This window comes from Oncorhynchus gorbuscha, linkage group LG16 (genome assembly GCF_021184085.1).
Source record: "Oncorhynchus gorbuscha isolate QuinsamMale2020 ecotype Even-year linkage group LG16, OgorEven_v1.0, whole genome shotgun sequence".
Taxonomy (NCBI): Eukaryota; Metazoa; Chordata; class Actinopteri; order Salmoniformes; family Salmonidae; genus Oncorhynchus; species Oncorhynchus gorbuscha.
The window spans coordinates 20,074,756-20,098,194 of NC_060188.1; the positions used below are offsets into that span (position 1 = coordinate 20,074,756).

Here is a 23,439-nt window from a genome sequence, read left to right on the forward strand (position 1 = left end):
CACACACAAACACAGTGCTATATTGGCACCCCTATTAAAATCTATAAGTATCTTGTAAATCAAAATATTCATTTTGTGATATAGTATAACGATGATATACAGCATTGTTCAATCACAGGTTCCAATATGACTTATGGGCTGGTTGTAGGCAGTCACTTTTCAAGAGTGAGTAAATTTACATCGCAAATATTTAAGTGGTCTAAACAGTCCATGCAAACAGAGCTGACGGAGTCCTTTTGTGTCACTCTCTACGTAATCTATGTACATTTATGTGTCTGCATTTTTGGAATGCGATGCAAACGGACCTTGGTTGGATCCGTTTGCTTAGACTTGTAGAGCCCTTTACAGTGGGTATCATAAGTATTCACTTAAGAGACTGTCCCTAGTCTACCTGGTCTTGCTGCTGCTCCAGTTTCAACTGTTCTGCCTGCGGCTATGGAACCCTGACCTGTTCACCGGATGTGCTACCTTGTCCCGCACCTGCTGTTTTCGACTCTCTCTCTACCGCACCTGCTGTCTCTAACTATGAATAATCGGCTATGAAAAGCCAACTGAAATTTACTCCAGAGGTGCTGACCTGTTGCACCCTCTACAACCACTGTGATTATTATTATTTGACCCTGCTGGTAATCTATGAACATTTGAACATCTTGGACATGTACTGTTATAATCTCTACCCGGCACAGCCAGAAGAGGACTGGCCACCCCTCAGAGCCTGGTTCCTCTCTAGATTTCTTCCTAGTTTCCTGCCTTTCTAGGGAGTTTTTCCTAGTCGTGCTTCTACATCTGCATTGCTTGCTGTTTGGGGTTTTCGGCTGGGTTTCTGTATAACACTTTGTGACATCCGCTGATGTAAAAAGGCCTTTATAAATAAATTTGATTGATTCAACCTCCTTGTTTTTTTCAGTATGTTGCGTTACAAATTTTGATTGAAATATATTTCATCGTGTGATATTTTTTTTGTCATTGATCTATACAAAATACTTGATAATTTCAAAGTGAAAAGAAAATTTAAATGTACAACAATTAAATAACTAAAATATAGTCGTTGCATAATTATTCCCCCCCTTTGTTTAGGCAAGCATAAATTAGTTCAGGAGTAAAATGTACATGGACTCATGAAATAATAGGGGTTGACGTGATTTTTTAATGACTAACCCTTTCTCTGTCCCCCATACTATACATACAACATCTGTAAGTTCCCTCAGTCAAGTATTGAATTTCAAGCACAGATTCAACTACAAAGATCAGGGAGCTTTTCGAAAGCCTCATAAAGAAGGGCAGTAATTGGTAGATGGGTAACAACAACAAATCAGACATTGAATATCTCTTTAAGCATGCTGTGGATTATATATTAAACCACCCAGATACAGTCGTCCTTCTGAACTGAGCTGCAGGACAGTAAGGAAACTGATCAGTGACGTCACCATTAGGCCATTGGTAATTTTAAAACAGCTACAGAGTTCAATGGCTACGATGGGAGAAACTGAAGATGGATCAACAACATTGTAGTGTCTCCACAAAAATACAAATATACAGAATACAAATATTCCAAAACATCCATCCTGTAAGCATTTCTAAAGTACGGCAAAGGAATACAATTTTGGCCTAAATGCAAAGTCTTATTATGTTTGTGGCAAATCCAACATATCGCTGAGTAACTGCCTCCTTATTTCCAAGCATGGTGGTGGCTGCACCATGGTATGGGTATGCTTGACATTAGGCAAAGACTGGGGAGTAGCTTCAGTCTGCTTTACACCAGACACTAGACAATAACCTAAAACACAAGGACAAATCTACACTAGAGTTGCTTACCAAGAAGACAGTGGCCAAGTTACAGTTTTGACTTAAATCTGTTTGAAAATCTATGGCAACACTTTAAAATCAATTGCATGGCTTGAACAATTTAGAAAATAATGGGCAAATGGGCAAACAATTCAGGTGTGCAAAGCTCTTAGAGACTTACCTAAAAAAGCTCACAACTGTGATCACTGTCAGAGGTGTTTCTATCATGTATGGACTCAGGGGGCGAGATACAGTAAATTAGTGTTTTATTTTTCATTAATTAAAATAAAACATTTCAATTTATTTTTCTTCCACTTTGACATTACAGAATATTTAGTGTAGATCGTTGACAAACAAATGACAATTAAATCCATTTTTATTCCAATTTGTAACCCAATAAAAAGTGAAGAAATCCAAGGGGATGAATACTTATGATAGGCACTGTATGTGACAACAACCTTCAGACACTTAGTTAGTGAGTAAACCTGTAGGTGAACAAAGTGGGAGTGAACTACAAGCTCCTGATGGATCATAACCGAACATGTAAAGGGTTTTGTTATGCCAATCAAAGGTATACAAAAGTAAAAACAGTTTTATATGAGACACTTGTTAGAACCCTAAACTCACCTGTCAAACCTTGTGAAGTCTCCAAATGCAATCAATGTTGGTTTTGCTGTCCAATTCCATAATTGATGGCCACAAAACTACAATCACTATGCCCTTGGATCTGAAGCTTGAAGACTCAAGTGCACAGAAATATGGGTGTATTGTATTTACTTGCTTTAGACTTGGTGGAGGACAATCACATCACCCCTAACAAACCTTTGCACTATGCGGAGGAATGAAGATGCTGATGCATTTTCACCTCATAATAGCTAGCCCATTACTAAAGGCTGCCTGAATTTTGGTTGGGATAAGTCTTACATGTTATTGGTGTTTGAAGATAGGGCTAAGTCTTCGTGAACTTTGTCACGAGTGTAGAAAGGTACGATGTTGTTCAAGTAAACAAACATGCTAAAAGCAGCAAAATGAGATTCAGCACCATGGACAGCGGCGGGAATAGTACATCCGAAATATAGCACCTGGACAGTGGAGAGCGACTGTCTCGCGCAATGGTCACTCCCCATCCAAACTGGGTGAATCCTATTTAATAGGCTAGAAAGACTATTGATGGTGTTCAGATGCGAGGAGCTGTAGTTGGGGATTTGATGGAGAATATCATGGCAATGCTTTTTTATTTTATATAACAGAGACATTCTTCCACAGAACCTCTAAAGTGCTATGTGGACGCATGGAGGCGCTGATGCACTACCAAGCTCATTAGATGCCAATCTGCAATTTTATGGGGGACAACTGTCTCTGGCAGCCAGGGTACTTGTAGATTGTAATCAGACATCTAAATAGCTAACGTCATAGGTACAACGTTCAGGTAATTTAGCTGATAGTATAATCTCATTTTTCAGTAGACAGCAACCTTGCAAAACCAGCAGTCAGTAGAAAGGCAAGCTAACCGCAAAATAGCTAACGTTACTGTTAGCTTAGCTAGCTAACAAACACATATTTGGGGGTTTAACGTAATGGATAAAAATGACACAACAACATACAGTGTACAACTGTATATATACGACCTGTCAAGAGGAATGGCTCGCAATCTCAGCCCAATCATGTTAGGTAAGTGAAGCTCAGTCTCGACAACTTCCCCAGATAATGAAGATGTGTAGCTTTAGTAGTTAGCTGCGGGTTGAGATTGATGGAGCACGTCGACAAGCCTTTGATGGCTGGCTAGCTAGCTAGCTGGGTAGGCCATCATTACTCTTGCAATGCATAATTTTTTGTTTGTTATTAACTTGCTAGCTAGTTCGTTACAACCTGCCAATTGAAGTAAGTTTGAGCTTGGTTTATACAGTATAGCCCAGCTATTCAAAGGCGTATTGTTCAGAATTTCAGCTCAACAATATTGCAACGTTTACGTTAGCTAAAATGCTAGCTACACACAATACAAGAGTAAAACAGGTTTGTGCGAGCTTGATTGACATGTATGCTCATCAGCAGCGTCAAGCCTCGGTCACACACACATATATATTTTAATGTGTTACAGGAAAACAACTTGATGGCATTTGGTAAGAAATCTCCCACCTATAATTTTGTGACAATACAATTTATCCACACAACTTTGTCTTTACTGTCACTGCAATTTTTCGAAGTATTATTTTCATTGCCATATTGTAACCATCCATTACTGTACACTCAGTCTTGTGTTTCAATTCTCACAGGCACTCAGCCATTGTGGTTTATGGAGACGAGTTCTACTTTGGAGGAGTGGGTATTTCCAGCTGCTCACCGGTAAGCCTAAAATTACGTATTGGCTAATATCCTTCTAATATTTGATAAGACCTACTTCAGTGTTCCCTCTACTCTTTAGCATGGGTTTGCACTAGCTGACAGTAAGACTAGGCCTACATTGGTATGACCTTCAAAGAGGAGGGAAGGTTAACGCATTGGATATACAGAGAAGTTTTGGGGGTTGGTGTTTTGTAGGATAATATGGACTTTATGTGTTTTAGGGGGGAACAATGCTTGGTTCCCCAGACACTGTGGTGGAATTGGGAAACACAGAGGTGACAGAGGAGATCTTCATGGACTACCTGTCCTCGCTAGGAGAGAACACATACAGGTGTGTTTGTGTATGTGTCACAAAAAACGTGTTGTTTTTGGTTAACTCACCTCATACACCACCACTTTGGTGGACACATCAGCCATGAACACAACATAGCAGTGATAGCTGATTTAGATCTGAGATTGCTTTCTGTTGTTGTTCTTCCATAGAGGTGACAAGTATAGGTTGTTTGAGCACAACTGTAACACCTTCACTAATGAGGTGGCCCAGTTCTTAACAGGCCGGAAGATCCCTTCTTACATCACAGACCTGCCCTCCGAAGTGCTCTCCACGTGAGTCTACATACTTATTAGCTGAGCGACAGATACTAGTAATGCATTACTGACTTGTGTACCTCTCTGACCCTCTGGCCTGTTCCTCTGTCTAACCATTTAGACCCTTTGGTCAGATACTCCGGCCTATACTGGACTCCATCCACATCGCTCCTCCTGGGGGGAACATCATCAACGGTCGCCACAGCTAAACTGCCTGAGCTGCACACAGTAGTATTGAGACATGTTCTAATTTACATTTTCAAAATGGAGGTGGGTTATTGACGAAATCGTGGAGGGTGAATCTCAGTGAGTCTAGTCAGTCACACTGCTTTTGTACTGCGTATGCTTGGTTTTAGTATGATTGTTTTGTAACTCCCAACCAGCAATGCTCTTGCCTTTTGTAAGTTTAAAAAAATGTTGCTTCAGTTTCCAGTTTTTGTTTACGGACCTTCCTTATTGCCTCTAAATGGTATGATCCTGATCTGAGGGAAAGTTGCACAACATGAACATTCTCATAAATCTTCCAATATCATTAATATGATTTATAAGAAGGTTAGCATGTATCTCAAGTCAGCGTTTCAGCTTGACTTCCAATGAACTACTCCACTTTGCACCAGATGGTGTGTGCTATATACACCTCTCTCTATGCCTTCACCTCTCTCACCTTAGTGTTAATGATGCTGATAGTGTGATATGAAGGATGAATGCTGAAGTGCACAAAATCTGCATTAGTTCTCTGGATAAAGAAACAGACCATGCGTATCTTGTATGTGTTTGAAATCATCTCAGAAATGTAATTTATTATGGAAAAGTTTGTACAATTTTTGGGGTCAAGTTTGGGATCAAATCATACATATTCTTGTATAATTTTCATTGGGCCATCAGTAGGAGCAATAACTCTTCACATATCTATACTTATTAGACTAGGCATGAAACGTGTAAAGTCATTTTATTAAATGCACGTATTCACTGCAACTCCTGGCACTGGTTAACTATAGTATCATCCAGTAGAACAGTACAGTAAACTGTATGTTCTGTAAAAGACAGCACCTCTGGTATCGCATCAGACAGGTAATTACAGCATAGCATGTTTCATAAAAAGAATGACTCCACCAATAGGTGCTTGTATGTTGAAGGAGACAAGGCCCTTCACCTTGGTATGTTGCTCACGTAACCACCTTCAGCAATCAACCTGACCAATGAAATGTATTGTACACCTCATCCTTATTTGTTGTTTTATTTATTTCAGGATCAGTTGCTGGCTGCTAAATGTAATGATTTCAGTAGATATTTATGAATATTATATTAGTTATGTATGGATGATATTGTTTGCACATTGTTTGCTTGTTTTGTAATTGTATCTAAATAAAGCCATTCACTCCAAATTGTACTATGTGCGCAGTTCTGCGAGAGTGTCTGTGTTACTCTCCCAGTGTTAGGCATGCAAATTATTGGTCCCTCAAGATGGATTTGTAACATGTTTTTGATCCATTAAAGGAACTACAGTTCATTAGATAAATGGTCTAAAGCACAATTTTATTCTGACTTCTTCCTGTTTTGATGTTGATTAGATGTTGCTGTTCACACAGCTGTTGTCAGCAGGACCAACCCCATCACTAGTAATCATGTGAAGGATAAATTGTCCAAATGAACTTCAGTGTACTTGCAGTGACCTTGACTGACGCATCATTTGCTCAGGCTACTGTCACAGTGTGTTAGAGGACAAAGTCTTCAGTCATACTTTTTGCATGCTTGTTATGTTTGTGTCATAGTAGTTGTTCTGTTGTCATGGCCCTGTCTCTAAGTGTTAGTAAAACTTCATATGAAAGTACAGCTGTCAACAAGATTGCGTTTATATCGGCTTCTTATCTGAACCTAGAAATCAACAGTTCAGTGGAATAACAAAGCATTAATGGTTTTTATTTTAATGCAGAATATGGACGATATTATGTAGAAAATGTTGTTGGGGAAACTACAAGTCATGATCTAATAGTCCTTGTTTTATTACCTCATTGCTTCATCCTTGTAAGAGCTGAAAACACACAATGCACCCATGGATAATTCAAGTGCATGTGAAGAGAGAGCACTTGGGCTGTGCTTTGACAGACCTGTCAAGACAAATAACACCATGTTTGCATTTTGGGAACACAAAAGTAGGTATGAGTCTTGGTGCTGTTCTGGGGAAGGCTACCTTGAGGTGCTATGGCTATTTATCTTCACCCCAATCCCCCATCTCTGCTCTCTACACCAACTTCTTCGACTGGTGTCGGAAATGTTGAGGGGGCAAAGTTGTTAACATGGCACTACCTCCGTGAGAGAGACTCTGAGTCACACTCACCCTCCCCAGTGACAAACCGTTATATGACAAACCTTTTTTTTTCTTCCTTTAATGTGACTCAAAGGGGTCATGGACGAGTATCCGAAGGGATGGAAGGTGGTGACGAAGAGGCAACTCTAGGTAAACAACACCTACAGTGGTTGGAGTTGGAGTTCTGGTCATGAATCCTAGGAGGAGCCACTGTATTAGGAACTTGACTTGGACTGCTATGTTTGCATAAGTACATGTAGGTGTTGCTAGTTAATATTCTGTGTGTGAGGACAGATGCTGGGAGACGAGAAGCAAGTATAGGGAGTGAATATTTAATAAATGACAGACATGAAACAAAACACGGACAGCATCTGGATAAGGGAAACATAACGACAATGCTGACACGGGGATCAAACTGAGGAATAGACAGATATAGAGGAGGCAAGCAATAGGTGTTAGAGTACAGGTGAGTTCAATGAAGTGCTGATGCGCGTAACGATGGTGACAGGTGTGCGTAATGATGGGCAGCCTGACCCACTCGAGCGCCAGAGAGGGGGAGCGGGAGCAGGTGTGACACTGTGTGGTAATAGTTAATACAAAATATGGATTCATAATTAAAACGTCAGGTCAAATAATTTGAGTTTACATCAAATCAAATGTATTTATATAGCCCTTCTTACATCAGCTGATATCTCAAAGTGCTGTACAGAAACCCAGCCTAAAACCCCAAACAGCAAGCAATGCAGGCGTAGAAGCACGGTGGCTTGGAAAAACTCCCTAGAAAGGCCAAAACCTAGGAAGAAACCTAGAGAGGAACCAGGCTATGAGGGGTGGAGATTATAACAGAACATGGCCAAGATGTTCAAATGTTCATAAATGACCAGCATGGTCAAATAATAATAACAGTAGTTGTCAAGGGTGCAACAGGTCAGCACCTCAGAGGTAAATGTCAGTTGGCTTTTCATTGCCGATCATTAAGAGTATCTCTACTGCTCCTGCAGTCTCTAGAGAGTTGAAAACAGCAGGTCTGGGACAGGTAGCACGTCAGGGTTCCATAGCCGGAGGCAGAACAGTTGAAATTGGAACAGCAGCAAGGAGTCCTCATGCCAGGCAGCCCTGAGGCATGGTCCTGGGGCTCAGGTCCTCTGAGAGAGAGAAAGAAAAAGAGAAAGAGAGAATTAGATAGAGCATACTTAATTCACACAAGACACTGGATAAGACAGGAAAAATACTCCAGATATAACAAACTGACCCTAGCCCACCAACACATTAACTACTGCAGCATAAATACTGGAGGCTGAGACAGGAGGGGTCAGGAGACACTGTGGCCCCATCCGATGATACCCCCGGACAGGGTCAAACAGGAAGGATATAACCCCACCTACTTTGCCAAAGCACAGCCTCCACACCACTAGAGAGATATCTTCAACCACCAACTTACCATCCTGAGACAAGGCCGAGTATAGCCCACAAAGATCTCCGCCACGGCACAACCCAAGTACATGGCACTCTCTCCTGTAATAATTTGAATTTATACAAATTTTAATTGGCCAAGTCCAAGCACCCCATCACGCAAGTGCTCCACCATGTAGCAATCACATTTAGTTTGATGTAATGTTTATACTGTCCAATCAAGCTTGTTTAAACATCTCTTCATCTATCTTAGGTGTCAGTTTACATGACTGCCAATTTTGTAATGAAACGCACTATATAAAATACATATACAGTATTATTATTATTACCCATTTGTGTCCTCTCAAATCCAACACTCAATTTACACTTTGTCTCAATGTGTGAGAGTTAAATTTAGTCTCAAAGAAATGTTGCTTTCATCATGACATAACAAATGCTAATTGTTTAAATAGGAAGAACCTTGACTCTCCACTTCCTCTCTCTAACTTTCCACCTCAGGAAGCGCCCAGTTGTCAGGGTCACCATATGGGAGATCCCATGAGCAACAGACCTGCCTGACCTCAGAGTCTGAGTCAAGGCAGATACTCTGAACTCCCATGCACCTGCATACATACATAAATATAGGCATCTTTGTCCTCTCCTCCGTCTGGTTGGTCCATCACTGATCCATTTCCTGAAATGCCCTTGGGTTGTCCCATCCGGAGAATGTGTACAGTGGGGCAAAAAGGTATTTAGTCAGCCACCAATTGTGCAAGTTCTCCCATTTAAAAAGATGAGAGAGGCCTGTAATTTTCATCATAGGTACACTTCAACTATGACAGACAAAATGAGAAAACAAATCCAGAAAATCACATTGTAGGATTTTTTATTAATTTATTTGCAAATTATAGTGGAAAATAAGTATTTGGTTTTGGTACCCTTCCCCAGATTTGTTTTGGTACCCTTCCCCAGATTTGTGCCTTGACACAATCCTGTCTCGGAGCTCTATGGAGAATTCCTTCGACCTCATGGCTTGGTGTTTGCTCTGACATGCACTGTCAACTGTGGGACCTTATATAGAGGTGTGTGCCTTTCCAAATCATGTCCAATCAATTTAATATATCACAGGTGGACTCCAATCAAGTTGTAGAAACATCTTGCTTAGGATGTACCTAAGCTTGATTTCGAGTCTCATAGCAAAGCGTCTGAATACTTATATAAATAAGGTATTTTCAAAAATTTGCAAGAACCTGTTTTCACTTTGTCATTATAGGGTATTGTGTGTAGATTGCTGAGGGAAAAGAATGTATGTAATCCATTTTAGAATAAGACTGTAACGTAACAAAATGTGGAAAAAGTCAAGGGGTCTGACTATATTCCGAAGGCCCTGTATTTATAACTTGTCAGAAATGTCCAGATCAACTAGCCCATGTCAGCTAGGTTTTAGATTATTTAGGTTAGGTTATTTTAGGTCATAGATTTTGTAGTAACGTTCCCCAACACTGGAGGGGGCCTGGATTAAAAAGTTTGGGAACCCCTGCACAAGACACATTACAAAACTAACACAGACCCTCTCTCTCTCTCTCTCTCTCTCTCTCTCTCTCTCTCTCTGTCTCTCTGTATCTGGCAGAAGTAACATTCAGAAGGTATTCATATGCTTAATGATGATGGGATTGACACACCAGACTGTGTTTGTTTGTGTATGTGAACAAATTAGTGTGTGGAATTTCCCCCTTGTTGCCATGGCTTAAACTCTAATCTTGAAAACCCGACCCTAGGCAACACAGTGACTAGGCAACAGTGACTAGGCAACAGTGACTAGGCAACAGTGACTAGGCAACAGTGACTAGGCAACAGTGACTAGGCAACACAGTGACTTGGGTCTGGTTTCAATGATGGACTCTTTCCTGTTCAATAAAATAAAAAAATAGTAGCTAGCAAGATGGAGATCATGGAGGCTATTTTTAATGAGTGCATTCATTTCGCATCTACTTTCCTAATGAACTAAATCCACTGCAAAGGTCTTTTTGCTTGGAAACTTTGGTTTTGAATCGTGACATTCTGGCCTGTCTGCCTCTTGATTTGTTGGGAGAGTCCCTGGAACATTTCTTCCCCTTATCGACTTAGGCAGTGACGTAGTTCCTCTATCCAAAAAGAGTCCATCATTGAAACCAGACCCGAGTCACTGTATTGCCTAGTCACGTGTTGCATAGTCACTGTGTTGCCAAGTCACTGTGTTGCATAGTCACTGTGTTGCCTAAGTTAGCGTTTTCAAGACTGCTAAACCCCATCATTCTCAAAGTCCCCCTCCCCTCACCACTTCCCCTTCAAGTTAAGTGAAGGAAATGCAATGAAGCCCCATTAATTCCACCCATTCAGAGAGGTCTGCATAGTGCACACAGAGATGCCATGTGTCAGCCTATAGCGAGCTGCTCTGGTCCCCAAAATCCCACTTGCCTCTATGCCTGGAGGCACCGCTTAGAGGGCAGCTCTAATTACCCATGGGGCTCTTGGGCAGAGAGAGGGAAACCAAGAGCTCCATCATCAGCACTCTGGATTTTTCTCAGTGTTTTCGTATTTATTCACATTTCATCAAGCATTAGTGAAACACCAGCTTTCCTTTCCCTCCTGAGCTGCCTTACAAGTGACTCTGTGACCTGCACTCAAGGACACCGCCAATCTTCACTCCATTAGAGAACCAGCTAGTTGAAATATGTCTGTTTAAAATTACACTATGACACTTCATTTAGATAATACGATGAGTAAGCTTGGCCGCCACTGGGTGGCGCTAGCTGAGAGCAGTTGTAATGGGGGAACCACTGATGAGGCTTTTTAATGGAGCGATCTCAAGACTATTAGATCTGAGTTTGATACAAGTAGTCCAGAATGACATAACACTCTTTATGGTTGCTAATAGTGTTACTTAAGTTCATGCTTTCCATTGCATCTCTCTTACTTTAATTTGAATGGAGGGAGAAGTGACATACTTTGTGAAGTGATTACGTTCACCCTTGTTTAATGGGTTGTGAGAGACACGCAGGTTACAGAATGTATTGATGCACACAGTACACCGTGTATACGACATCAATTCATGTTCTCAATTTAGCGAATCGGAGCATCTGTAATAACCTTCCCTTTGTTCTGTTTTTGGGCAGATTGATGATGAGAGTTCCCTCAATGTCGCTTAAATGTTTCCCCCTGCATTGAATGTGAAGAGTAACAACACTGTGTTGCAGAACTGGTTCCTGACATGTCTTTCTCTCCCTGCATGACGGCGACACGGGAACCCAAGGACAGCTACTGACCTCTGAATCAACAACATTGTGCTTTCAGACACAAGAAATACCACATCTGAAAATTATTTAATTCATTCAACACCCTCTCTCTCAACTTTAAAAAACATATGCATCTGACACAGTCACTCCGTAGTGGTACCAATACCATTCCTGCTTTCTCTGTGGAGAGCTACAGGGTTTAACCACGCCTACAATCTGTGAGAATTGTTGATGAACTCGTTGACTGCAGTTCTCTATGACCTGAAGGACTTACTTGCAGAATAATTATTTCTGATGAAGAAGGCAACTTCTGGCGGATCCAGCTGTGGCAGGGTCAGAGTGTGTCCTCAGCAGGGTCTTCGTTAGAGTGTGTCCTCGTCGGGTCAACATTTGTATGGGCTGATGGGTAGTGGAGCAGCGCGGTGCGTCTCAGTTTGAGAGAGGGGCATGACCCATAAAGGGAGGCTGACAGATGCCCGCTGTAAATAGGACATTAACTGGGATGACCTGAGAGAATGGGGGGTAAGGAAAAGGAACTAGATGAGAAGAAAACAGAGTGAGTAGGAGAGGAAGAAATGCTTAGTGGGCATTTTCATGGAGCTTATAACTGAGGGGAAGCAATTCCATAGTCTCTGCGCAAAAAGTCAACCAAAACATTTATTAACTATCTGTGTGTCAGTGGACACCTGCAGACTGTCCATAGTCAAACATTGTTAAGAATTTTACTGAGGCACTGGTGATGCTTTACTGGTGTTGAGTTTCTCTATACTCGATGAAAGGCTTTTGACAGAGGACATAGATCTGAGTGAATCCAGGATTTTAAATGACTGTGAATTAAAAAAATATATTAGCAAGATATTTAATCTCCACCACTATTTAGCTCATAATCATAGCTTGTATGTGCTGAAACAAAACAGAGAAATGAGAAGGCCGGGGGAGAGAATGACATATCGGTTCAGTCAATAACTGAACTAAAAAAGCAAGGCAGGGGTATTGTCATGATACAACATGATTAACTATTTTGATAACTCCAAATGATTAGCCTTGAGCCAAAACGTGACAACAGAGAGCAAAAGAGAGTGAGAGAGAGAGAGGAAATGAGGAATAACTCGTGGGCCTACGGCTCTGACTTCAGGACGTCACTACCACTGAAGATACTACTGTTGTCAAATGTTGTTGTTTAATTGGATCCAACCATTAAAAGAAAACCTGACCCCAGAACACTAACATGCTGGCAGAGAGGGAGGCAGGGAGTGAAAGAGAGAGAGAGAGAGAGAGAGAGAGAGAGAGAGAGAGAGAGAGAGAGAGAGAGAGAGAGAGAGAGAGAGAGAGAATAAATGGGAACTCGAAACCAGGAGCAAGAGAGAGAGGGTGAGGAAGAAAAAAGAGACAGTCAGTCAGAGTTAGTTGTTCCGCTTTTCATGGGAGCCTGAGCTGCTGTGTGTGGCCCTCGTTAGCTCTCCAGGGCCCCGGCAGCAGTGCTGGAATGGATGGATATATGGAGGGATGGATGGCGATGGGCTTGTTTTGTTGCTCTATGCCCAGAGCTCTGTGGGTGCTCTGAGTGAACGGGAGGGCCCCCGAGCGAAGAGTGTACCAGAGACAGATCGCAATACACGGCCTAGCACTCATCAGCCTCACCACAACATCAACCCTTCATTCTCCACTCCCAATCACCAAACATCTCAGCTCATCTCTACTAAAATACCATTTCACATCTCAGCCCTGACATACATTCACATTGTACTGGATCTTCAGTATATTCACTAATTAGACACTCTTATCTACACTGAAGCCCCTTATAGTACTGTAGCCTTTTCCAACACTTAATGACCAAAAGCGCCCTCTTTGACCTCATTGGTGGATTTGTTATTAATATTTTTTCTAAATTTCATCATTCATTATGATACGTTTTTTAATGACGAAAATCCGGTGTTTCTATGTCAAAAGGTTTTGTTATAAACTCAAACGTCCTCTCACTGTCAACTGTGTTTATTTTCAGCAAACTTAACAGTAACAGTCAGTATCTGTTGTGGCCACCAGCTGCAATATGTACTGCAGTGCATCTCCTCCTCATGGACTGCACCAGATTTGCCAGTTCTTGCTGTGAGATGTGACCCCACTCTTCCACCAAGGCACCAAGTTCCCGGACATTTCTGTGGGGAGTGGCCCTAGCCCTCAACCTCCGATCCACAAGGTCCAAGATATGCTCAATGGGATTGGAATCCGGGCTCTTCGCTGGCCGTGGCAGAACACTGACATTCCTGTCTTGCAGGAAATCGCGCACAGAACGAGCAGTATGGCTGGTGTCAGGATGAGTCAGGATGAGCCTGCAGGAAGGGTACCACACAAGGGGGGAGGATGTCTTACCTGTAACGCACAGCGTTGAGATTGCCTGATTGCCTGAGATTGATGCTGTGACACACCGCCCCAGACCATGATGGACCCTCCACCTCCAAATCGATCCCACTCCAGAGTACAGGCCTCAATGTAACGCTCATTCCTTCGACGATAAACGTGAATCCGACCATCACCCCTGATGAGACAAAACCACGACTCCTCAGTGAAGAGCACATTTTGCCAGTCCTGTCTGGTCCAGCGAGGGTGGATTTGTACCCATAGGCGACGTTGTTGCTGGTGATGTCTGGTGAGGACGTGCCTAACAACAGGCCTACAAGCCCTCAGTCCAGCCTCTCTCAGCCTATTGTGGACAGTCTGAGCACTGATGGAGGAATTGTGTGTTCCTGGTGTAACTCGGGCAGTTGTTGTTGCCATCCTGTACCTGTCCCGCAGGTGTGATGTTCGGATGTACTGATCCTGGGCAGGTGTTGTTACACGTGGTCTGCCACTGCGAGGACGACCATCTGTCCGTCCTGTCTCCCTGTAGCGCTGTCTTAGGCGTCTCACAGTACGGACATTGCAATATATTGCCCTAGCCACATCTGCAGTACTCATACCTACTTGCACCATGCCTAAGGCACGTTCACGCAGAAAAGCATAGACCCCGGGCATCTTTCCTTTGGTGTTTTTCAAGTCAAAACTGTGACCTTAACTGCCTCCCATCTGTAAGCTGTTGCTTTCTTAACGACCGTTCCACAGGTGCATGTTCATTAATTGTTTATGGTTCATCGAATAAGCATGGGTAACAGTGTTTAAACCCTTTAGAATGAAGATCTGTGAAGTTATTTGGATTTTTACGAATGATCTTTTATTGCTGAGTTTATTTCAGTCTTCCGTGATGTATGTAAAGTAATATATTGGGATGCAAACTCAAAATTGAATACATTTTAACTCTACAGTTGAAGTCGGAAGTTTACATGCACTTTAGCCAAATATATTTAAACTCCTGACATTTAATCCTAGTAAATATTCCCTGTCTTAGGTCAGTTAGGATCACCACTTTATTTTAAGAATGTGAAATGTCAGAATAATAGTAGAGCGAATTATTTATTTCAGCTTTTATTTCCTTCATCACATTCCCAGTGGGTCAGAAGTTTACATACACTCAATTAGTATTTGGTAGCATTGCCTTTAAATTGTTTAACTTGGATCAAACGTTTCGGGTAGCCTTCCACAAGCTTCCCACAATAAGTTGGGAGAATGTTGGCCCATTCCTCCTGACAAAGCTGGTGTAACTGAATCAGGTTTGAAGGCCTCCTTGCTCGCACACACTTTTTCAGTTATGCCCACAAATTCTCTATGGGATTGAGGTCAGGTGATGTCCACTAAAATACCTTGACTTTGTTGCCCTTAAGCCATTTTGCCACAACTTTGGAAGTTTGCTTGGGGTCATTGTTCATTTGGAAGGCCCATTTGCGACCAAGCTTTAACTTCCTGACTGATGTCTTGTGATGTTGCTTCAATATATCCACATCATTTTCTTTCCCCATGATGCCATCTATTTTGTGAAGTGCATCAGTCCCTCCTGCAGCAAAGCACCCCCACAACATGATGCTGCCACCCCCGTGCTTCACAGTTGGGATGGTGTTCTTCGGCTTGCAAGCCTCCCCCTTTTTCCTCCAAACATAACGACGGTCATTATGGCCAAACAGTTCCATTTTTGTTTCATCAGACCAGAGGACATTTCTTTTTTCTTTTTCTTTCTTCTTTTTTTTCCCCATGTGCAGTTGCAGTTGCTTTTTTATAGCGGTTTTGGAGCAGTGGCTTCTAACTTGCTGAGCGGCCTTTCAGGTTATGTCGACATAGGACTCGTTTTGCTGTGATATAGATACTTTTGTGCCTGTTTCCTCCAGCATCTTCACAAGGTCCTTTGCTGTTGTTCTGGGATTGATTTGCATTTTTTTCGCACCAAAGTACGTTCATCTCTAGGAGACAGAAAGCATCTCCTTCCTGAGCGGAATGATGGCTGCGTGGTCCCATGGTGTTTATATTTGCGTACTATTGTTTGTACAGATGAACGTGGTACCTTCAGGCGTTTGGAAATTGCTCCCAGGGATGAACCAGTGGAGGTCTACAATTTTTTTGGCTGATTTCTTTTGATTTTCACATGACGTCAAGCAAAGAGTCACTGAGTTTGAACGTAGGCCTTGAAATACATCCACAAGTACACCTCCAATCGACTCAAATTATGTCAATTAGCCTATCAGAAGCTTCTAAAGCCATTACATAATTTTCTGGAATTTTCCAAGCTGTTTAAATGCACAAACTTCTGACCCACTGGAATTGTGATGCAGTGAATTATAGGTGAAATAATCTGTCTGTTAACAATAGATGGAGAATTACTTGTGTCATGCACAACGTAGATGTCCTAACCGACTTGCCAAAACTATAGTTTATTAACAAGAAATGTATGGAGTGATTGAAAAACAAGTTTTATTGACTCCAACCTAACTGTATGTAAACTTCCGACTTCAACTGTATATCTGAAATATTATCATTGTCTTCTTTTTTTTAAGCCCATAACCACTTTATTTTTTAATCTAGGGAAGTCAGTTAAGAACAAATTCTTATTTTCAATGACAGCCTGTATAAAAATGCCCATTTGCCCATTATTTTGGCTACCATGGCTAGAAGAGATCTCAGTGATTTTGAAAGAGGGGTCTCAAAGAAGCATAAAGCGTGTGTATGTATCTCAACCAAATTGAACACTTATGGGAGATTCTGGAGCTGCGCCTGAGACAGCGTTTCTCACCACCATCAACAAAACACCAAATTATGGAATTTCTCGTGGAAGAATGGTATCGTATCACTCCAATAGAGCTCCAGACACTAGTATAATCTATGCCAAGGAGCATTGAAGCTGTTCTGGTGGCCCTATTAGGACAATTTATATTGGTGTTTCCATTATTAACGGCTCCCGAGTGGTGCAGTGGTCTAAGGCACTGCATCTCAGTGCTAGAGGCGTCACTACAGACCCTGGTTTGATTCCAGGCTGTATCACAACTGTCCGTGTTTGAGAGTCCCATAGGGCGGCGCCCAATTAGCCCGGTGTCGTTAGGGTTTGGCTGATGTAGGCCATCATTGTAAATAATAATTTGTTCTTAATTTACTTTCCTTTTTAAATAAAAAAGATGAATCTGTGGGATGTATTTTCAATAACCCAGGGTGACGAGAAAAATATAATTGACTAAAATTGGTGCTTCACTGGCATAGGTTTACGTTTGATCCCACTGGGGACACACTGGTTGAATCATTGTTGTTTCAACTTCATTTGTGAAGATATTGTGATGTGGAAAATACACTACATGGCCAAAAGTATGTGAACACCCTTTCAAATGAGGGCATTTGGCTATTTGAGTCAATCCCATTGCTGGCAGTGTATAAAATTGAACGCACAGCCATGCAATCTCCATAGACAAACATTGGCAGTAGAATGGCCCGTATTGAAGAGCTCAGTGACTTTCAACGTGGCACCGTCATAGGATACAACCTTTCCAACAAGTCAATTCATCAAATCTCTGGCATGCTAGAGCTTCCCTGGTCAACTGTAAGTCCTGTTATTGTGAAGTGGAAACGTCTAGGAGCAACAACTGCTCAGCCGCGAATTGGTAGGCCACAAAAGCTCACAGAACAGGACCGACGAGTGCTGATGCACTGTCCTCGGTTGCAACACTCACTACCTAGTTCCAAACCGCCTCTGGAAGCAACGTCAACACAATAACTGTTTGTGGGGAGCTTTAAGCCTAAGATCACCATGTGCAATGTCAAAGGGTCGGCTGGAGTGGTGTAAAGCGCACCGCCATTGTACTCTGGGCCAGTGGAAACGCGTTCTCTGGAGTGATGAATCACAGTTCACCATCTGGCAGTCCAACGGATTAATCTGGGTTTGGCAGATGCCAGGAGAACGCTGCCACCCCGACTGCACCGTGCCAACTGTAAAGTTTGAATAATGGTCCGGGGCTGTTTTTCATGGTTCATTAGTTCCAGTGAAGGGAAATCTTAATGCTACAGCATACATACATTCTAGACAATTCTGTGCTTCCAACTTTGTGTAAACAGTTTGGGGAAGGTCCTTTCCTGTTTCAGCTTGACAATGTCCTCTTGCACTAAGCGAGGTCCATACGGAAATGGTTTGCTGAGACCAATTTGGAAGAACTTGACTGGCCTGCACAGAGCTCTGACCTCAAACCCATCGAACACCTTTGGATGAATTGGAATGCCTACTGCGAGCCAGGCCTAATTGCCCAACGTCAGTGCCTGACCTCACTAATGCTCTTGTGGCTGAATGGAAGTCCCAGCAGCAATGTTCCAACTTCTAGTGGAAAACCTTCCCAGACGAGTGAGGATGTTATAGTAGCAAAGGGAGACCAACTCCATATTAATTCCATGGTTTTGGAATGAGATGTTTGAGGAGCAGGTGTCCACATACTTTTGGTCATGTAATGTATGTGGGTTTCTTGTAACAGAATTACAAGGCACAAGGCAATACTCCTTAAACTACAAATATTAATAGCTAAATATGGAAAATAAGAAACAGGATTAAAAAAAATAAAAAAAAATATTTAAAAAAAAAATATATATATATGGTATGTTTACAAACATATATTTTGATAAATATAATTGAAATGTGTGTCTCATGATGGTAAGTGGTGAAATAAGTATAGCCAGTTACAACTGTAATGGCCTAGCAGATAATAAGAAAAGACAATGAGTATTTATTTGGCTAAAGAGAAGGAATATAATATCTATTGTTTACAGGAAACTCATTCAACAATTTTAGATTAAGTTTTGTTGAAAAAGGACTGGGGAGCTAAATATATTTCTCCCATGGGGAAAGAAATTCAAAAGGGGTGATAGTTTTAATTAACAGCAATTTTGATCCAAATGTGCAAATTGTCCAAACAGATCATCAAGGTAGATGGATTATTTGTAATATGTTATTGGACAATAAACAGATATGGCTTATTAACCTATAAGGTCCAAATAATGATGATCCAAGCTTCTTTGAAAATATATATAAGAATGTATCAACTCTACAAGCAACACTGTACTCTATTATTATAGTGGGAGATTTTAATACGGTCTTAAATACCTCTATGGACCGGAAAGGAAATCACACTACAAACTATCACCTTCAGGCACTTAAGGAAATCATGAATGTCATGGATATATTGGAATGAGTGGATATATGGAGACTTAAATACCCTGACCTAGTGAGATATACATGGCAGAGGCTTAATCGAGCTAGTTGTCTTGACTACTTTCTTATGCCATTCTCTCTGGCACCAAAAGTTTAAAAAGTGTTGATAGGGGACAGAATGTGGTCTGATCATCACATAATTGGCATATATATTACTCTTACAGAATTTACACGTGGGCGATGATATTGGAAACTTAATCAAACCCGACTAGATGAAAAATAGTTTAGAACTAGGAGAGAATAATTTATAACGGACTTTTTCAGACTTAACATAGGTACAGCAGATCCTCTTATTGTATGGGACACTTTTAAATGTGCCTTTAGAGGCTATGCAATTCATTACTCCTCTATAAAACTAAAGCAATTTAGATCAAAAGAGTCCATATTAACAAAGGAAATTGAAGGACTAACAGTACAGTTAGATAGCAATAAAAACTGTATCATAGAGGCACACAATAAGTTAGAGGAAAAACAAAAACAAATAGAGGAACTTATTCAAGAAAGATCCAGTGTGATATATTATAAAAATAAAGCGAACTGTAGGGAATATGGGGAAAATGCACCAAATTCTTTTTCAATCTTCAATATAGAAATGCTACCAAAAAAAATGTATTGAAACTTGTTACAAATGATGGAGTCACGCATGATTCACCGAATGATATTTTGAAAGACGGAGTAAAGTATATGTTTTAGTTTCAGTCTCCTCCATCTCCACTAACTGAAACTAATTGTATGGATTTTTTTCCTAATAATAATGTCAAATTAACATCTGTTCAGAAAGACTCACGTGAAGGCCAAATTACAGAGGAGGAACTTCTTGATGCAAATGGGGCCTTTAAGGCTGGGAAAACTCCAGGGCGTATGGCATACCAGTGGACTTATACAAAACTTTTTTTGATTTACTCAGAGGACCTTTATTAGCATGTTTTAACCATTCCTATATAAATGGTAGATTATCAGACATGCAACAAGAAGGTCTGATATCATTATTACTGAAACAGGACCCAAGTGGTATATATAAAGATCCAGTCAATTAAAAAAATTGATGACCTCTTACACTTCAGTGTTGTGATGCAAAAATCCTAGCAAAATGCTGGGCGCATAGAATTTAAAACGTATTGTCAGATATTATTCATCCTAATCAAACAGGCTTTTACATGGACGATACATTGGAGATAATATAAGACAAGTACTGGAAACAATAGAATACTATGAAATATCGGGGACACCAGGCCTGGTTTTCATAGCTGATTTTGAAAAGGCTTTTGATAAAGTAGAACTGGAGTTTACATATAAATGCCTAGAATATTTCAATTTTGGGGAATCTCTTATAAAATGGGTTAAAGTTATGTATAGTAACCCTAGGTGTAAAATAGTAAATAATGGCTAAATCTCAGAAAGTTTCAAACTATCTAGAGGAGTAAAACAAGGTTGTCCACTATCGGCATATCTATTTATTATTGCCATCAAAATGTTAACTGTTAAAATTAGATTCAACAATAATATTAAGAAATTAGAAATCCGTGGCTTACAAACGAAGGTGTCATTGTACGCTGATGATTCATGTTTTCTTCTAAAAACACAATTAGAATGTCTCCACGGCCTCTTTGAGGATCTAGATACTTTTGCTATCCTCTCTGGATTAAAACCTAATTATGATATTACGTATTGGAGCACTAAAAAGTTTTACATTACCGTGTAGTTTACCAATTAAATGGTCTGACAGATGTGTGGACATACTCGGTATACAAATCCCAAAAGAAACAAATGATCTCATTCCAATACATTTTTATAGAAAGTTAGCAAAAATAGATAAGATCTTGCTACCATGGAAAGGAAAATACGCGGAAAAATCGGAAAAATCACCCTGATTAACTCTTTTGTCATATCACAGTTTACCTATTTGTTTATGGTTTTGCCTACATTTGATTTTCAAATGATATGAACAAAAAATATACAATTTTATTTGGAACAGCAAGCCAGACAAAATTAAAAGGGCCTATTTATATAACGAATATGAATTCGGAGGGCAGAAATGATTAAATATTAAAGCATTAGACCTCTCACTAAAGGCATTAGTTATACAATAGTTATACTTAAATCCAAACTGGTTCTTTAGTAAATTGGTAGGAATGTCTCATCCTATGTTCAAGAATGTCCTTTTCCCCTTTATTCTGATTACATCTGCTCACTTTCGGTTGTTTGAAAAGGAAATCATCTCCAAAATATCGTTATTTTTTAAACAAGCCTTAGAAAGTTGGTTATAATTTCAGTTAAACCACCTGAAAAGACAGAACAAATAATACAACAAATATTGTGGTTAAACTCAAATAAACTCATTGATTTAAAAAAAAACTATTTTTCGAAGAAATGTTTAAAAAAGTATAATTTTAGTGAATGATATCGTAAATAGGACTGGTGGAGTTGTCACACATGCAGCTAACACAGACATATGGAAATGTCTGCTCTACCCAAAATGACAACCAATTAATTGCAGCATTACCACAAAAATGGAAGAGGCAAGTAGAAGGGACAAAAGTAAGGAACTTGTATGTCGACCTCGGTATTAAAGAACATTATATAGTTCTTTAATAATAGAAAAGTGTGATAAATAAAAACATATTCCAATTTCATTTAAGGACCAAATAACTGACAGCTGTGCCACATAAATTGCAAAATAGTTGGTAAGAGATTTTCGATGTACCCATTCCATGGCACATGGTTCATGAATTCACACGCAAAACAACGCCGCATTCAAAACTTCAAATTTTTCAATTTAAATTACTATACAAAATTATTGCAACCAATAGAATGTTATATACAGTATATGGGGTATTCAATCTTCCCATCTCTGCAGATTTTGCTGTGAAGAGGCAGAGTCATTAGATCATTTATTTTGGTATTGTCCATATGTTGCTCATTTGTGGTCACCGGTCCAGGTATGGCTGAAGAATTGCAACATTTGCCTAGAACTAACGCTGCAGATAGCAATACTGGGTGATTTGAAAAACCATAGTCAGTCAATCAATAATGTAAGAATTCTTTTTGCAAAAATGTTTATTTTTCATTTACAATCTGTAGAAGCTATGAGAACAGAAAGGCTCAGTACTTTTGTGAAGCATCACAGCACAATTGAAAAATATATGGCAAATAGAAATCCAAAATGGATGATGTTGAGAGATAGATGGGAGGGGTTGAATGGAGCTGAAGGGTGGGAGTAATAACAAGATAAGCAATGTAAAACATACGGGGTCTGTAAAATGTATATAGGTTCAGAAACTTTGTGAAATAGCACAGTTACAAATAGAAATCAAACTGGGTGGACATCAGAAATAGAGGAAGGACTAAAAACAAACATAATCGAACTATTGTAAAATAGATTATGTCTGTAAAATGTGTATAAAATGTATAAACTGAAGGTAGAAGCCTAAGTGTTTATTAGTTTACTCCAATTGGGGGAAGGGTGGTAGGGTTTGCGGGGAATAATAAAGGTATATACTTTAAAAAGTATGTATGTCTATATACAGTGTGTGTCACGCCTTGGTCATTGTATTTTGTGTTTTTGTTATATGTTTGGGTAGGCCAGGGTGTGACATGGGTTTATATGTTGTTTTCGTATTGGGGTTTGTATTATTTGGGATCGCGGCTGATTAGGGGTGTGGTATAGGTTTGGCTGCCTGAGGCGATTCCTAATCAGTCAGGTGATTCTCGTTGTCTTGGATTGGGAACCGTATTTAGGCAGCCTTAGTTTTGCTTTGTAATTCGTGGGTGATTGTTCCTGTCTTTGTGTAGTATTCACCAGATAGGCTGTAATAAGTTTCACGTTCCGTTCTGTTGTTTTTGTATTTAGTATTCAGTTATTTCATGTACCGCGATTCATTTCATTAAAGTCATGAGTAACCAACACGCTGCATTTCGGTCCGAATCTCTTTCTTCAACAGACAAACGCCGTTACAGTGGGGCAAAAAAGTATTTAGTCAGCCACCAATTGTGCAAGTTCTCCGACTTAAAATGATGAGAGAGGCCTGTAATTTTCATCATAAGTACACTTCCAGAAATCCAGAAAATCACATTGTAGGATCTTTATGAATTTATTTGCAAATTTTGGTGGAAAATAAGTATTTGGTCAATAACAAAAGTTTCTCAAT

At 40.3% G+C, this 23,439-nt stretch overlaps 1 protein-coding gene across 1 annotated transcript; it reads left to right on the top strand.

Moving 5' to 3' along the window:
- Positions 1-2,965: 2,965 nt before the first annotated feature.
- On the top strand, positions 2,966-6,106 carry desi1a (desumoylating isopeptidase 1a). Its single transcript, XM_046306021.1, has 6 exons — positions 2,966-3,456; positions 3,884-3,905; positions 4,059-4,128; positions 4,350-4,459; positions 4,612-4,734; positions 4,838-6,106. The coding sequence occupies exons 1-6, from the start codon at positions 3,363-3,365 to the stop codon at positions 4,923-4,925; spliced, it is 507 nt and encodes a 168-aa protein (XP_046161977.1). The 5' UTR covers positions 2,966-3,362; the 3' UTR covers positions 4,926-6,106.
- The last annotated feature ends 17,333 nt before the right edge of the window (positions 6,107-23,439 follow it).